General features: G+C 33.9%; 2 protein-coding genes across 2 annotated transcripts; both read right to left on the bottom strand.

Annotated features, from left to right (window-relative positions):
* Positions 1–1,068: 1,068 nt before the first annotated feature.
* On the bottom strand, positions 1,069–4,555 carry LOC110371463 (uncharacterized). Its single transcript, XM_064034938.1, has 8 exons — positions 4,398–4,555; positions 4,150–4,251; positions 3,682–3,838; positions 3,209–3,354; positions 2,742–2,802; positions 2,378–2,501; positions 1,884–1,979; positions 1,069–1,249 (listed from the first exon to the last, which is right to left on the bottom strand). Exons 2-8 carry the CDS (start codon positions 4,241–4,243, stop codon positions 1,160–1,162), a joined length of 768 nt encoding a protein of 255 aa, XP_063891008.1. The 5' UTR covers positions 4,244–4,251; positions 4,398–4,555; the 3' UTR covers positions 1,069–1,159.
* Positions 4,556–6,483: 1,928 nt separating this feature from the next.
* LOC110371158 (uncharacterized) lies at positions 6,484–15,676 on the bottom strand. The gene is made up of 8 exons (XM_064034756.1): positions 15,654–15,676; positions 15,070–15,160; positions 14,680–14,818; positions 12,322–12,467; positions 8,858–8,918; positions 7,770–7,881; positions 7,076–7,171; positions 6,484–6,606 (listed from the first exon to the last, which is right to left on the bottom strand). The coding sequence occupies exons 2-8, from the start codon at positions 15,146–15,148 to the stop codon at positions 6,547–6,549; spliced, it is 693 nt and encodes a 230-aa protein (XP_063890826.1). The 5' UTR covers positions 15,149–15,160; positions 15,654–15,676; the 3' UTR covers positions 6,484–6,546.
* Between the last annotated feature and the right edge of the window lie 1,530 nt (positions 15,677–17,206).

Genomic DNA, 17,206 nt, shown 5'->3' with positions numbered 1-17,206 from the left:
AACAGTAGGCTGGCAGTATAACAGTATAAATTAGTCTATGAGGATTTATTAATATGAAAAGAATATGATACTGCACATTACAAAAATCTTATTACAAAAAAGATTTCTTAAAAAAACAATTGCCAACCATCGGATCAACTATCGGCTGTCTGTTTAGACTATAGTTTCCCGGAGCGCTTAATCTGGACCTTAGTGGCAGCATACTTATGTATATGAAGCAAGTAGTTTTAATAATTTCTATTTTTAGGAAAATACACCTATCTAAAAACAACAAGAGAAACCATCCAATACCCTTGACTGTCACCCCATCACTGCGCCCATAATGAAAATTTTACTCAAGCCATAACCCGACACCCGTTAATTTTACACTTTACGATCTAATGTATCAACATCCTAATATTCGATCTATCTTTGGTTTTACTTACTAAAGATAGGAGATTGACATTGCTTGTACCTCAGCGTTAACGTTAAATTTCTATCTCTAGTAAGAGAAACAAACGATAGATCAATTATTGGAAACGGCCACTAATGTATCAAAATCCTAATATTGTGTTGCGTTTTACGTTTGTTTAACAGCTGAATTTTATAGTAGTGAGCGGCGAATCGTACGCGTCGTTATTTAGAATTGCCTACCAATATTAAGGTTACTTAGATTCCGTGTAAATTGGGGAAAAAAGACGTCTAATAAAAGGGTGATTTTTTTACTGTATTGGGAACTTTGTAGCTCATGAACATGGCAACATTATTTGTTTGGTGACTGGTTCCAACTTTTATTGCGATGTAAATGGATGCAGCGTATCAAAGTATAAGGATGTCGATCCATCATAATGGCAGATTCTTAATAAATACCTTTTCTTTTACAGGTACTGTAACGTATGTGTATATGAAATACCAATATTTGTAAAACGTTAACAATCTTGCCATCTACCACGCAGTGTTAGCAAATCGCTGGAAACAAAAGACTATCCTACGCCTAAGTTGCAAGTTATTTGCGACAGATGTCTCTCACTGAAGGAATATTCAATCCACACCTTATATTCTTCTTACAGGAAAATAAATACAGAAATTAAAGATGAAGTATTTATTTAAAATATTAATTAAATTGAAGATTTTAAAAAAGGTTTGATGTGCAATTTTTTTTTCGAAGTAATTTTGTTGGTTATCCAAGAATGCCAGCCAGGTTGAAATCAGAAAGTAACTCGTTACCAACTTCTTGAACTGTTTCACTCAAGAATTTGTTGATGTCCGCCTAAAAGTAGAAACATAAACAAATATTTATTGTAGTAAGTAACTGGGTGTTATTCATAATAATTGTACGTAACTGATATGAAAAGAAATGTAATGTAACAGAAAAGATAACAAATAGGAATTGTAAGGACTAGTGCATAATACGCATAAAATAAATATTATTTAATGGGTCTTCTGGTCATTACTTTTATCCAGTATACTATATAATAAAACGCTATTATTTTATTTTACTACCAGATTGCTTTATTTCGATTATTTTAGGAAAGTAATTTTGAGGAATCACATAATACTTTGAATTTTATGTATTGTACTATCGTCAGCAACAAAGGCAAATTAAAAAAATACTTGATCACTATCTCAAATAGGAAAGCTGTGTTCAGTGACTTTTCTAAAGTCATGACATTTAGTATGGCAGTTTCAGTGTATGATCAGACCGTTTTTTGATGAGATGACAGTTGCTGTAAAGTACAAAGAATGGTAGGTATTTTCCTTTAAAAACTGACAGCTGTCAACTGAACAAAACATTCGGTACCACTGGCATAGTTATTTTGTAATTCGGTGTAGGGATACGGGTATTTTGTAATTCTGATTAAAGTCCTTTGCTGCTGACCGAAAAGTAAAGCGGTTAAACTTACCTCATATAATATGATAGCTTCAGGAACAAAATGACTCAAAAATATGTTAATGAAAGCTGACAGCGCTTCGTCGTTCAGTAGTCCATTGATTTGAGGCTGAAAATAAACAAATATGATCCCTATTGTAACACTAACACAATAGCTTTTTCTATATTTTCAATAGCTACCTGGACATACCTACATTTGGACAGTACTCGTAAAAATGTTTACTTATTGTTGAACATTCGATTAAAGCTTTAAAATTTTGTGGAATAGAAACATGCATAATGTTTAATTTTTACCTTACCTTACCTTACCTTAATACTATAATTGTCACGTTAATTCTGAGCTATGATTAAATGTTGAATATTCTGGTATACCGCCGAAATGAGATCCCTCGTTTATTTTAAAAAAAAATAATTAAAAAATACTGGTTGCAAACGCTGCCTGCATTGAGCGTCTACCTTTGACCTATTTTAGATATGCAGTACTGAGTACCTATAATAGAATCTTACCTGAAAACCTTTCAGAGACAACTGAACATCGCTGCTAGTTATGCTGTAGTATATACCAGATCCGATGGAAATCCTGGGGCCCATCACCAGCTCGCCTTTCACTCTTGGCTCGATTAAATTGATCCTGGGGAGATGAAAACAAACTTAGATGACAATGTTATGGGAATGAAAAAGTTGTCCGTATACAGGGTATTTCAAGACATACACATTGCTGAAAACAAATGTATCGCTAAGTCTAAAATGTAAGCTGGTTGACAAAGTTGATACATATGTAGTTATACTCATAATTATTCAGAATATTAATTCAGTATCTTAGTTAATTTATCATGTAAGAGATAATTTTAATACATAAACGAACGCTTACTTGGCGTCTCCATTTCCAAAAATGTTAACACCCGCTGCTGAGATTTGTAGATCGTAGTTGTCTGGAATAAACAAATAAATATTGTTACAATTAATTTCCAAAAACAGTAAATAGAAGAATCAATAGATAGTAATTGTATCGTATTGACACCGTTGTCACTGTCTCACTCCAGCTAGAATAGAATTACCTTAGAAAAAAACTTGCGTTGATAGATTTTTTAGTCGTAGTCAAAATCCAAAAATCTGACAATTAATTTTACCAAGGAGTATTGAGTTCCCGAGGTAACTGGGCTTATGAGAGTCAGACAATAACGGTGGTTGATCCCAACTTGAAAAAGGCTAGGCACATAATAATAATTATTAATTCTGAATACGATTGTGATTAATGCTCAATCCCTCTCCATGTGAGAGGAGGCCTGTGCCCAGCAATGGGACGATAAAAAGGCTGTAACAGTTCTGAATACTAACCAGCAAGGACTTCCAGCACAGGAATGTGGATGTCGAAGGTGAGACGATACCTCAGCGGGAAGATGGATGCAGTGTTGATGTTCAAGGTGTCCACCACGAAGGTGCTCAGCCTGGACACCACCAGATCTTTGATGGTCACGTGGCCACTGAAAGAAGATATCGAAAATTATCTATCGCCATAAGATCGAATACTTATTTATGAACATACATATGTTTATTTCTACGTAAATCTGGGAAAATGTTTGCCCTCGTCTCATCTGGCTAGTAAAAAGAGTTTCTATGCATAGATCTGATATCTGGGTAAGCAGTAATGTAGGTATATAACAGGTTTCTTTAAAATCTATTTGACAGTTATTCTGGAAATAAGAATTATAGTTATACTCGCCAAAATGGTGAGTCATTAACATACCAGCGGTGGTATGAAAGACAAACACATTGCCCTCATTTGTTTGACGCAAATAACAATATCTTACCTGGGTACTGGTAAAGTTTCTTCATCGAGATGCAAATGGTCCACCTCCAGAGGGTCTAGCACAGGTATATCATCAGAGCCTGTCACCATAGTCTTCCTAAGGTCCTCTAGTAAGTTTAACACCAAGTTCTCTAGCGCACTGTTTCTTGCCACCGCATCTGTATATGGATTTGGAAAGAATATCACCATATCTCACTGCTATTATAACTTGAGACTTCGAGACTTTTTGTTACTCTTTCAAGTAAAAACCACTGAACAGACTTTGTGAAACTTTGAAGTTATATTACTTCATCAGAACAATATACTAGCAATTTTTAGGCGTTTTTCACTTCATGCTAGTAGAAACTAAACTCTATTGCGCATACTCGCGGCGTCCAATGGCTAACTTCACAAAAGCAAAGTTATTAGACAAAAACTGTTTAGTATATATGTATTCAGTAGTCAATTGTCAAAATAAAAAAAGTCTTACCTTGACTCAACAGGTTTTCATTAATTTTGTTGATGTCTACTGGATTAGCAACGGCTAAGCCAAAAACTGTCAGTAGTATTAATAGTTTGTACATCTTATGGCCTGAAAGAAAATAAAAAAATATATTTTAATCACAATGAAACGCATTCTTGTCAAGTTCCATTTTAAAAATAAGGGTATAAATAGTAAGATCGCTTTCACACGAGCGGAAAAAACTGTCGTGCGATTCCGGGTGTCATCTTTCGTACCGTTAGTTGTCAATTGTTTGTTGAATCGCCCACCCGATCTGCTCGGAAAATCCTCATAGTGTGTAAGCGCTATTACAGAATAATAAATTCTCCAAATAAATCTGCCAGCCTCTTGGGTACGCTCCCAGTTGACAGCGATGGGGATGAATTTTTTGACGCTTTTTAGGTAAAGTGTTTTTTTTTTGTTTTACTAGGATAGTTTTTTTTTGTGTTGTAAATATCTATGTATATAACTAATCAATCTTGTTTTAAAATCTATATAGAGGAAAGATCTGACTTTTAGAACTATGAAATAAAGCAATTCTGGTTAGTTCACAAACAGACTTGATGTCAACATTACAAGGGAAGAAATACTAAAATTAGGATAGTCTACACATTTAACTATAATGATAACCGAACGATATCGTCAAATTGCTAGTAAATTGGTCAAATCGGTAATTTGACGGCTTTATGGGGTTTGGTTACAGTTACATATGTGCAACCCACCATTAAAGGCTTATATGTCACTAATAATAAAACAATTGAAAATCAATTGTATCTGCGCTTCGAAATACAACGGGGACAAAAACACTATATTTTTTTTTTGAAAACTACGTACCAAACCGATGACTGCTAAAAAACAGGATATCACCAAAGTATTTATCATATCAATAAATTAAAATCAAAGCCACATACCTTTCTTTCACGTACTTCACCAAACTGCTAATAAGATCGCCTTGTCTATAGATAATATACTAATATCAACTATTTACACACGATACGCGATAATGATAATAATATAATCTGAAAAAGTGAGGCTAAGTGAGTATTAACAGATTGCAGTGTTTATTTACGTCATAAACAATGATTTTACTATAACAGAATATGAGTACATTAATAAGATTTAATTACCAGCCGAATAAGGATGTTTTTGTTCGTTTGTACGTTAAAGGCTCCTAAACTACTGAAACGATTTAAAAAATTATATCACTGTTCAGACGGCACACTATCACCGGTAACGTAGGCTATATTTTATTCCGGTAAGAGCATTAGTCCTACGGAACGCGGGTGAAACTGGAGGATAACAGCTAGCTTAATTTAAACTGATTTTTAAAGATTATTTTGTTTTGTTTCGTTTTTTGTACCCTAAAGGCTTCTAAGCTGCGGAGTCAATTGAAAAATACTTCCCCTGTTGGAAAGCTACGCCATTTCCAAGTGACGTCAGCTGTATTTTGTATGTACGGCTGAGGGAATTATCTCAAAAAGCGAAGGAACAGAGTATTGCATATATTTTCAATATCCACATTATCATTTTGTAAAAGAAAAAAAAAACACTGTGTAGATTTTAAACACGTGCTTAAGATTGTGATTGAGATGCTTCATACTATACTCCATTAGTAGCTCATATCAGTTATCTCAAGTAGGTAATCTCAACAGGGGGTCAGTGAACAATAAACGTAAGGCAACAGAACAATGTTGTAAGTGATCCATAAACAATACATAAGTGGGTAAAATAAGGCTATTAGTCTTTATTTATTTATTTGCTAAACATGCAACTGAATCTATTGAGAAAATTAAAATAGATTCATTTTGTCAATTCATTCACAATTTCTCAATTAATTATTTAAAAAAAAAACAATAAACTGCTATTTTTTCGTCAGAAAGCAATAAATAGTTGATGAATTTTAGCCTGTAGACTGACACAGCTCGCTGTTTCAACATAAAATGTACTTTTTGTGTATTAAATTGATACGAAATGTAGTTTCTACTGATGTGATCCTAAGACATACAATGCTATTATTATTTTTAACACACTTTAATATTTACTTCAAATAAGCAGAATTAAAGCCAGTAAAAGTTAAGCAATTTACTATAATACTACTTCACACATTTGCACCAACGTTTTACCTTAACTTTGAAAAACTTTATCGAAACTGTTACATGAGCTCTTTTAGTTATATTTTCAGGAATCGGAAACCTATTTGGAGATTGAAATTAAACCTACACATATAACCAAATGTTGTATGCGCCTCAAAACTTTAAAGTCATCTGTCTGCCATTGACTAGCCAAGAAAAATAAGGAGATTTAAAAGAAAATACATGTAGCTTCAATGAATTTATTAAGTCTTTTGTTCGTAATAAATAATCAGGCCATATCCACGTAGAGTGTTCACAGATTATCGTTGATAATGTCCTTGACGATGATGCCGATGAGCTCGTTAAGTTCCTCCTGGAAAATAAAGAAATATTGTTTTGAAAACACAGTCATTAAATCAGTAGAAATTTTACCTATAGTGAAATAAGTAGTCGAAAAACTGGTGTAGGAAACTGATCTGTATCGTATTGTAAATATAGGACCCATATACTAATTTCTAGATACTTCTTTTTCGAGTTTTCAGCTTTCCGTGTTTGACGTTAGCCGCACGTCAATTTATCAATAATCACAACTTTATGATTGCTACTAGGTTACTTGCATTCGTCAAAGCAATCTTGCTTATTTTTACATTATGTAACTCTAAAAGGAATGCTTTATAACTATGACTTTTTTGGTGGGAAAATCAAACAACCTTCCGCTGTGGGTGTAGTAGCGTGAGGGAGTGTCGGTCTTTTACTGATTAAAACTCATCAGGTTCCTTCTGAAGCCCTTTATGTAACTCTTTCGAACAGCAGTCCCTTCAGGCTTTATAACTGTAACTTACGTTGAATTCGTTCAGGGTGTCAGGAATAGTTTTGGCGATCAGTTTGTTGACCTGTTCGGAGTAGTTCTTGCCCTGGATAGCCAGTCTGATGTTGGTCTGAAATTGGAAAATAACAAAGATGTTATATTTATTATAGCTTTGTTGGAAACGTATTTCTTTATAAAAACATTGATAAAGAACAAAATGGTATTCAAATGTTTTTATAGTCTGAATGCGCCATCATATGTGCCTATAACCTTCTTTTTTAAAGGCTGGACCCGCCGCTGGTTTGTAAGAAATGTACGATTCCTCTTCCCAGCAAAAACAATAATGTGAAGTGAAAAAAAATATGAAGTGGTAAAGGGCGGGCGTTTTGGGGGCTGTCTTTTGTAAATTTGACCTTCCAAAAGTGCCGATTTTCATCCTATTTTGCATAAATGATTTTTATCTTTTATCTCATCTTTATTCAATATGTAGTTATCGGCACGAATCTTGAGCTCTGACCTTCATCTGCGCAGAAGAAATTTATTGGGTCCCTTTTGTGGTATGAAGTGAGGCGCGGGGGCGGGCTAAAGCGGTGATTGCGTCATAGCCGTCACTCGGGATTGGTTCTTTGCTAATAAAAAACTTCTGCGCAGACGTAGGTCAGAGCTCAAGATTCGTGCCGATAACTATACGACAAGTTTGTAGACATTATTAATAACAGTATACTTACAGAGATGTTAGGAATAGAGAGGTCGGCGGTGACGCTGCTAATGGAGATGCCTGAGATGATGCCGATGTTGACCCTCACATCCAACTTTATTACCAGATTGCGGATGTCCACTCTAAAGGAGAATAAGCAAAAATAAAGATCATACTGTCTTGTGACATTATAAAGCGTAATTATGTAGATGCCGATGCTTGTTCCTGTTAAACTCAAAAAGTACTCAAAGTATTTTAATGAAACTTTGCAGTAATAAAGATCCTATATCAGAATGACATATGTATATGCTACTTTTTATCTGCTACTGTACTCTAACGTTATAAATGCGAAATTATGTATGTGTGAATGTTAGTTCCTCTTTCTCGCAAAAACTGATGTATTTTGATGAAACTTTGCAGTAATGTAGCTCATTATATCAGAATAACAGGCTACTTTCACTTGGTTGGGGGAAATAGTTCCCTTGAAAAACGGGTGAAACCGCTCGCTGGATCTGATATAGATATGAATAAATGAACATCATTTAAGATTCTGTGCTTACTATTAAAATGAATGCACGCTGTCAAGCAATGCCTTATCCACACACTTATTACCTATGTACAGTACACCTATTAAGAAACAACTAAAAACAATAATATATTGAATGATAACTATTAATTCTCACGTAATCTAATCTGGTGGATTGGTCAAGCGTAGGCAGCTCATTGTGATTTAACACATAACATGCGTGTTAGATTACCTATCAGTTTTACTATGTTGTTAACTCATAGAAGATATTTTAGTACTTATTATCATTTATAGAATTAATCTTATATAAAAAAAATGAATTGCTGTTCGTATGTCTCACTAAAACTCGAGAATGGCTGGACCGATTTAGCTTATTTTGTTGTTCAAAAATGTTTGTAAATGTCCAGGGAAGATTTAAAAGACACGAAGTTCGCGGGATCAGCTAGTAGGCGATATAATTCGCCTAAAAATTACGATTATGCATAATAAGCTTTTTCTTTAGTCGGAGAACATACAGTGGACTGTCTTTTGTATTTAATCCAGCAAAACTCGCCACAGTTTGTGATGAAACAAAAGCAATTTAAATATCTTACCTGCCATCACCACGAACATCCAGGGTGTTGCCGAAGACGGTAGCATTAGCGTTGATATTTCCTGAAACATTCACGTTTCGTTATTATTATTCTTTATTGCACACTTAACAGTAAATACACAAGGAATACAGATATGTACAACGGCGAGCTTAATCCAGAATTGGGTTCTCTTACAGCCAACCTTACAGCGATAGAGAGATTTTATATAGGTAGGGTAAATTAAAGATGCACAATAAAATATGCAATACTAAACCAACATTAAATAACAATAAACTAAACCAATTCATTCTTTAGTCTGAAAATCTGTCATGAGGATATTAATATCATCTCTCGCACCACTAGTTGTCAATTATTACTCACGACCAACTGCATGAACATAGCGTAAAATCCGCTGGTGTGAAAACGCTGTTATTTATTTATTTATTTATTTATTATTGCTTACAAGGTACATAATATATTTTAAAAGGTAAAAAATGTCCAACAAAACTGTATACAACAGTTTGTCTGTTGGATCAGACTTTTAAAACTATTGACTTAGGTACATCGGTATTAACTATAGCTATTAAGTTTACAATTAATTACATGTAGTATTAGTACTATGTTGATAATTTTATTTATTATTTCTAAATATAATATATTTGTAGGTATTATATAATGTTATGTATATAAGTAGTATTAGAAGGTTATAATATTAAGTACGTAAGTATGAAAGTCGAAAATTATATAGTAAAATTAGTATAGATATAGCTTAAGTAAGAAAAGTAGTCGGTAGGTGCAGTATTAGTAGTAGTTAGTAGGATATTTAATACAATAAAACGTTAAGGCAGTGTACTAAGTAGGTATTTTTTTAGATTATGCTTAAATTTATTTTTCTTTTTTTCGTCCCTGATGTCGTCTGGTAAGCTATTGAGTACGTATGGGACACGCTTTTCTAGCGTTCGGTCACCATAAACGTTATTGACTCTGGGTACTACATATTTACCAGACGACATCGTTCGGGTGTTGTATTTGTTAGATACATTTATTAATAATGATGAATTATGCTCCTGATTACCATGGTTATTAGTTGCGAGTAGGTACTTATGTTTAATGCTTACCGGTAATACCTTGCAAAGTTTATATAGTTTATAATAATCTGTTTTATATTTATTTTAGTTTTTTATCCACCAAGAGTTTTAGGAACCTTACTTGTATATTTTCTATTTTTTCTATGTAAGATTTGAATGTAAGTCCATAGCAATCAAGAGCATAGTCTATTATAGATTCTACCATACATGAGTACAGTATTTTTAGAGTACTAGTAGGAACTCGATAACTTAGGTGGTAAAATTTACTTAGTATGGTTTTAAGTTTATTGCACAAGAAATCTATATGCTCTTTCCAAGTGAAATGCTCGTCTACTTTAACTCCTAGATAAGTTACGCAATTAACTCTCTGAATAGGTTTACAGCTACAATTGACAAGGTTACCATGAATGCAATCAAAAGTATGAGTGTATAGTGGCAGAGGATTTTCCTTTAGTGGTAAGTATGGTGAATGAATGATGATATATTGCGTTTTATCCGTATTTAATACTATGCCATTATCATGAGACCATTTCTTGTTCGTCCACGTCTTGCTGTACTAGGCGACACGTTTCAGCGAGGTCCGTGCCGGCTCGCAAGGCGCAGAGGTCGTCCGCGAACATATGCGCCGAGCAGTGCTTTAGCACATTACATAGACTGTTTACATGCATTAAGTAGCATACGGGACCACTTCCTGAGCCCTGCGGTACCCCGCAACGGACCATTTTTTCATCGCTCAACGTGTCGCCTATCTTGACCCGGTAAGAGCGTGATGTGAGGTAGTCTCTGAACCATTCCTTCAGAGGCTTCTCCACACCACACTCTTCTAAAGATGTTATTAAAGTGTTTGTTTCTAAGGTGTCAAACGCTACTACATTACATTATTACTTACTACATTAATACTAAAAATTTGAACGAGTCAAGTTTATTTATTAACTTACATTGTAAAACGAAAAATTGTACGATATTTTTTTTCTAGCTAGGACCCGTCAGATATTGATAGGTATTTCAACTAGTAAATGCCAAGTTGGAACATCTTTAGGATGGAGATGAAATTGAAGATAACTTATATTTGCAAGTTAGATAATAGTTAAAAAGGTGAAGCAAGCGTGGTAATTAATGCTCAATCCTTTTCCGTGTGAGAGGAGGCCTGTGGCCAGCAGTGGGACGATAAAAAGGCTGTAATAGTATAGTAAGTAGCCCAAGTAGCAAAATGTAGCCCTGTAATTATCCTAGGAGCACGTATTTTTTAATCCTATAGAAATCCTGTAAACGATAATATAGCCGCATTTGGGCGCAGTTTATTGGACTATTTCGCCCTATAGTCGCTTTGTTATAATCCGGTAAAGTGCTATTTGATTTTATAATTACCTTATCAAGTGCTTTAACAAAACATATTTGACCTATAAAAATCCGGTAAATGCATCCAAAAAGAGCGATTGGTCCTTTTATGATCTGGCGCGTGCCGCTACTAGAGTAATTGGTCCTACAGTGATCAGCGTAATATCATTAGTAGATTCATTCAGTCGATCATTCGTTCTTTTTTCGTTAATTCATTGTACTGTGCTTGTGCATGACATTGAATCCTCTTTTATTTTCAAAATATAAGTAAAGTCACATTATAATAAGGTTTGTCATTATGTAACATTTGTCGTGTGCCTGTTTCGTAAAGAGTGCCTACACAACTTGCGAAAATAATTTTATTGATTAAATGTTAGACGATAATAAACATATCTTCATACGCCTTCAAAATTTAACATTTTCAATATTTGTTAATTCAGTAATAAATTAATAAATACCTGTCCTACATAGGGCGCCATTACATTGCATTTATCAGAACCTTTATATGACTTTTAATCTAAGTTAAGACGCTTACATGACATACCTACGCCACCATATTTAAGTTTCAAGGTTCCTTACTTATAAAAATCAGAGGCTATGCTAGCTTGCTGCTAAGAATCCGTTAAGGGTCACGACTAAGATAAAATTGTTCTATAATATCTTTACCTCTAGCAGCTTTATCTGTGGCATTTATAGGAAGTGCATGTCTTATAGAAGAATGAAACAAGACGTTAACAAGATAAAACAATCTTACTAAATGCGATTATCGGATCAAAAGTCACACTTTGCTAATAACTTTTATAACTTGCATTTATAAGACTGATCCTGACTGACTGCTCTAGTAAGAGTCGTGTAAAATAATCCTATTGACATTTATAAAACTAAACTATACGGTCGAAAGTACTTGTAGTGCAAATCATCTTAAAAGATGCTTTAGCAGGATCAGTGGCCTAAGTTAATGCGTCTACTAGATTTCTATAAGGCGTGTAATCTTATTAGTCAATTGCTATAGGAGAATTTTGCTAGTTGGGAGGTAATAGTTTAAATGTATGTACTTACTAGCAAAAACGTGGATGTAAGGCAGTTCAAGTTCGAGGTCTAGACGAGCGGAGAGGATTAGGATTGTTAAGTTGATGTCTTTGACCACGATGTCACTCAGGCCGGTGCTCACAATATTCTCTAAAATCGCGTTCGCGTTGAAGATGCTGTAAAAAGATAAATCAAAACTTAAACCAAATCGTTGGTCGTTATATGTAAAGATAAAGATATATTTATTTTGCAAATATGGGTACAAAAGTAAATGGTGTTATAAAAATAAATAAGTTCTGCCATATTTTGCCATTCGGCGTGCAAACATTTACAAATTGTTGACGTTACAACTAAACAATTAAATTATACAAATCAGTAGCATTAAGTAAAAACTAGATGAAAATTCTTAACATAATATAAATAAAATAAAACAATGAAACAAATTAACTGTATTAAATTAATGTGTAGACTTATTACCGACTAATTTAATGTCTTTGTCAGACAGAAATTCACTTATATTATAGTATGCTTTGGTAACTAAATATTGCTTTAACTTATTTTTAAATAATTTAATAGGCAATATTCTCTCCATGACTTAGGTATATTATTATAAATGATCGGAGCCATGCAGAAGACACTTTTGCGCATTAAAGTAGTTTTAGCGGTCTGGAGACATAGTCGGCTATTGTCGCGTCTGTTTCGTGGAACAGTATCGGCAAGTCGTTTAAAACGGCTCGGGTTCGACTTTACAAACACAGCCACTTCTAATATATACAAACAGGGCAACGTTAAGATTTTGTATTTCTTAAAATAAGGTACGCAGCTATCGGTGGTTTGAAGCTTAAACATTGCCCTTACACATCTTTTTTGTGCCCTGAAAACTGTTTCCTTTTCGGTCGCATTGCCCCAAAATATTATGCCATAACGTAAGTGGCTTTCAACTATGCCGTAATAAGCAGTAAGAAAATCTGTATATATAATTGACGACAAACAGCCTTACTTATAAAAATCAACAAATCATCTTCTAAGCATTGTTTTAAGTAATTACTACTTAAAGCCTTAAGTAGTGATTAAATTATTTTGACCTATAAACGTTGCTTAAGCATGTCTTAAGTAATGAACAGATAATGACATAAAAACATACTAATTTCTCAACACTACCGGAATGTTGGTAGCTTAAAAAAATATTTGTCATCAAAACGTTGTGTAATAGCAACGATGGCATCCGTAAAATATAAAATTAAAAAGTTGAGCTGTCAATAAACCGGAAATGAAAAATCAGCTGGTAAGAATCCAGCCATTTTGATAATTAGCGGGTTAAACAAGGGTGTGAGGCTACTTAATTTGACAGCTCATTTAAGACATTGCTAAGAAAATGATTTATTTCAGCCACGTTTATAAGTAAGATTTTTTCTTAAACATCTCTTAAGTATAACTTATTATTTTATAAGTAAGGCTGAAAGTGTATAGGGCGTATGCAGATTTGCTGAGTTTCTTGCATAAAATCTCTATATGAGCTTTCCAATTAAGTTTCATATCTATCTCAAGCCCTAGGAATTTAGTATTTTCAACTGCCTCTATAATATTACTATCGTATTGTACGTTTACATTTTTATTAGGTATCCGTTGTCTAAAATGTATCAATTTAGTTTTACTTAAGTTAATTTTTAAGTTGTTTGTATCTAACCAGTTTACAAACGGATTTAAATGCATTATTTATATCATATTTATACGTCTCTAAATTATTACATGGTATAGTAACGGTGCTATCATCTGCAAATAATGTCAATTGTTGTTCTATACATTTTGGGAAGTCATTGATATAGAGTATAAATAAAAACGGTCCGAGTACGCTTCCCTGCGGTACACCATATGTAACTTCGCGTTCTGTCGATCGAAATACATCTTCATGTTTATTGAATTTATTAAATTGGTTTACTTCAGTTATCTGTTTTCTATATTTTAGGTACGAATCTATTAAATTAAGGACATTACCTCTAATGCCGTATGCTTCTAGCTTCCTTAAAAGAGTAGGATAATGAACATAATCGAAAGCCTGTGTCATATCACAAAACAAACCACACACAGGTCTTCTGTATCCTAATATAATCTAATATTTATGTACATATATTAAGTTATGACCTGTTATTCATACTCTTATGTACTCCCCTTATACACACTCTTATGTACTCCCCTTATATACTCTCTTATATACTCCCCTTATAAGTACATAATCTTATAAACACTTATATACTATCTGATGTACTCCCTTTATACATACTCTTATGAACTCCTCTTATATACTCTTCTGAGCTCAATAAATGGCAACCAAAACTAAAGCTTCACCCCAAAAAAATCTCTAAAGCTTTAAAATAAAGTGACACTTACACAGGTACAGGTAGTGCATACTCGAGGACCTCTCTCTCAATATGTAGGGGGTCCAGACCCGCGTCCTTGATCTGTTGGCTGACGTTTTCAATTTCGCTGACAATATTATCGGTAATGAATCTTGCGCTTCTTTCATCAGCTAAAAATACAAGTGTTTTAAGATTATTTAATTGTTTATTTTTTGCCTTATTCAATGCATCGCAATTTTAAAGTGACACTAATTTTGTAGTCACAGTTATACGGGAGTCAAACAAACGATTCAACAAAAGTATTTACATTAATTCAGTATTGTTACATTTGTACATGGTTAAACGACCGTTTTTCCTCTTAATTAGCTTATTGAATTAATTGCATTATTTTAATGAATTTAAAAAAAACTTCAGTCTTTACCTGTCTCAGAGTTTGACCCAGGCAGGGCTGTGGCACTGATGCCCACGACGAGGATAGCTAAGGTAATGATGGTTTTCATCTTGATTTGTCTCTTAAAAAAATAACATAAATTGTTAGATTCTGAAGAACCATTTTTTTGTCAAAATGACTGTTGTGATATGAGGATAGTATGACGGCTGACAGAGAAATGGAAGGTGAGAAAATATTGCTGCTATCACAAATAACTTAGGAATAGGGCAGTTTTTCACATACGTATGAAAATAATTTAACTAAACTCAAGCTTGGATCGTCAGAAATATAAGGCAAAATTTTATTTCGCATGTAAGTAAGTGACCTTGAGATTCGAAATATAATTTGAAAGTACGAAGTGGTAAAGTAAAGAAGGAAAGAGAAAATAGTAGGTAAACCTTGTGTACGAATAATTATCCGATAAAAATCTGAGTACTTGAGAGAAAACGTGAGATAGCAAGGTATGAAAGAAGTAAATGGTAGAAGAATTGGGGTACAGGCAGAGGAATAATGATGACGATGAACTCTATCAGAAATTGAAAGAGAGGAAGCAATAAAAATCTAAACTGACTTACCTTTCAGCTGCTGAAGTAATACTGACACCGAAATTATTTATACAATCAATATGGATAATTCTTGTAGAGATAAAGACATGCTTACGATAGTCAAAATTGTTAATCCTTCATTTATCAGTCCTCATGCCACTGATTGGGGGGAATTAAAATGTTTGATAACTATAATTTGTTGACATTTTCTCCAAAGTATCATTGAAAATTGACCAGTCTAACGTAATGAAAAGGGTGTTTATTGCAATTGAGATAAAGATCATCGGATTATTGACAATAGCAAGATCTGACGTATTTGGAAATACGTGATTTCCTAAACTGTCCGGAATCTGGAAGATTGAGCTTATTTAAACACCGTTGCGCGATCGCAGCCTGGTATACGCACTCTGTCCTCGCGCAATGCACTTGGTCGCCAAAACTGAATGCGATTTATTTGCGAAAAATTAGAAGAAAAATTAAGGTATGAAAGTTATACGACAAAATCAGATATAAAAATAAAAAAATACAAAGAATTTGATAAGGTACTAAAAAAGTGTATAACTATGTTTAAAAAACGAATAAATGATATATACGTAAATAAAGCTAAAAATAAGTGCAAGGCGGCATGGGACATTATCAAGAAAAAAAATGATGACATGAAAAGCTTTCAGAGTATTAAAAATATCAAACATAAAAATAAGATAGCAGATATCTTTAATGAGTACTATGCTACGCTTAATACTTCAAAAAACGGTACCAAATGCAATGCAAATTATAACAGTGTTGAAAACATAAACTCTTCCATATTTTTGAAACCATGCACACCGACAGAAGTAATTAAAGCAATCGAAACTCTTAACGACACCAAATCGGTCGGGTATGATCAAGTCTGTACAAAAATTTTAAAAGTGTGTGCAGATATTATAGCATTACCTCTTGCACATGTCATAAAGCTATCTTTTGTTCAAGGGATGTTTCCAACAAAATCACAAATTTCCATTGTTAAACCTCTTTACAAAAAGGATGACCTCCTTGAATTAACCAATTATAGACCAATAACTCTAATACCTGTTTTCTCCAAGATCTATGAAAAGCTTATGCATAACCGTATTACTACATTTTTAAATAAATTTAAGGTCATCAAGGAAGAACAAAATGGTTTCCAAAAAAACAAGTCGACTACACTCGCCGGATTTTCTTTAATGAAGACCATAACAGAAAATATTGATAACAAAATTCCAGTTACAGTACTATTCCTAGACATGTCGAAGGCATTTGATTATGTTAACCATTCAGTCCTAATTAACAAATGTCAACGCTATGTTAAGTTACCTTTCAGACAGAACCCAATGTGTTGAAATAAACCACCTCGACACTAATCTAGTATCCGTACCATGCAAATCCACTTACCGACATAACAGATCAGGAGTCCCACAAGGTAGTGTTCATCATCATCCTCCGAGCCTTTTTCCCAAACTATGTTGGGGTCGGCTTCCAGTCTAACCGGATGCAGCTGAGTACCTGTGCTTTACAAGGAGCGACTGCCCTGCCTGACCTGCTCAACCCAGTTACCCGGGCAACCC

This window comes from Helicoverpa armigera, chromosome 5, assembly GCF_030705265.1.
Source record: "Helicoverpa armigera isolate CAAS_96S chromosome 5, ASM3070526v1, whole genome shotgun sequence".
NCBI lineage: Eukaryota > Metazoa > Arthropoda > Insecta > Lepidoptera > Noctuidae > Helicoverpa > Helicoverpa armigera.
This window is presented reverse-complemented; position numbering and strand designations above follow the sequence as displayed.

What these genes read in the sequence shown, in the direction of transcription:
- LOC110371463 (XM_064034938.1), bottom strand. Translation starts at nt 4,243, where the DNA reads ATGTACAAACTATTAATACTACTGACAGTTTTTGGCTTAGCCGTTGCT. An exon ending in TGAAAACCTGTTGAGTCAAG is followed by an intron (nt 3,839 to 4,149) that starts GTAAGACTTTTT and finishes ATCCATATACAG; the next exon opens with ATGCGGTGGCAAGAAACAGT. An exon ending in TGTGCTGGAAGTCCTTGCTG is followed by an intron (nt 2,803 to 3,208) that starts GTTAGTATTCAG and finishes TGTTTATTCCAG; the next exon opens with ACAACTACGATCTACAAATC.
- LOC110371158 (XM_064034756.1), bottom strand. Translation starts at nt 15,148, where the DNA reads ATGAAAACCATCATTACCTTAGCTATCCTCGTCGTGGGCATCAGTGCC. An exon ending in TATGCACTACCTGTACCTGT is followed by an intron (nt 12,468 to 14,679) that starts GTAAGTGTCACT and finishes ATCTTTTTACAG; the next exon opens with CATCTTCAACGCGAACGCGA. An exon ending in TTACATCCACGTTTTTGCTA is followed by an intron (nt 8,919 to 12,321) that starts GTAAGTACATAC and finishes TGAATGTTTCAG; the next exon opens with GAAATATCAACGCTAATGCT.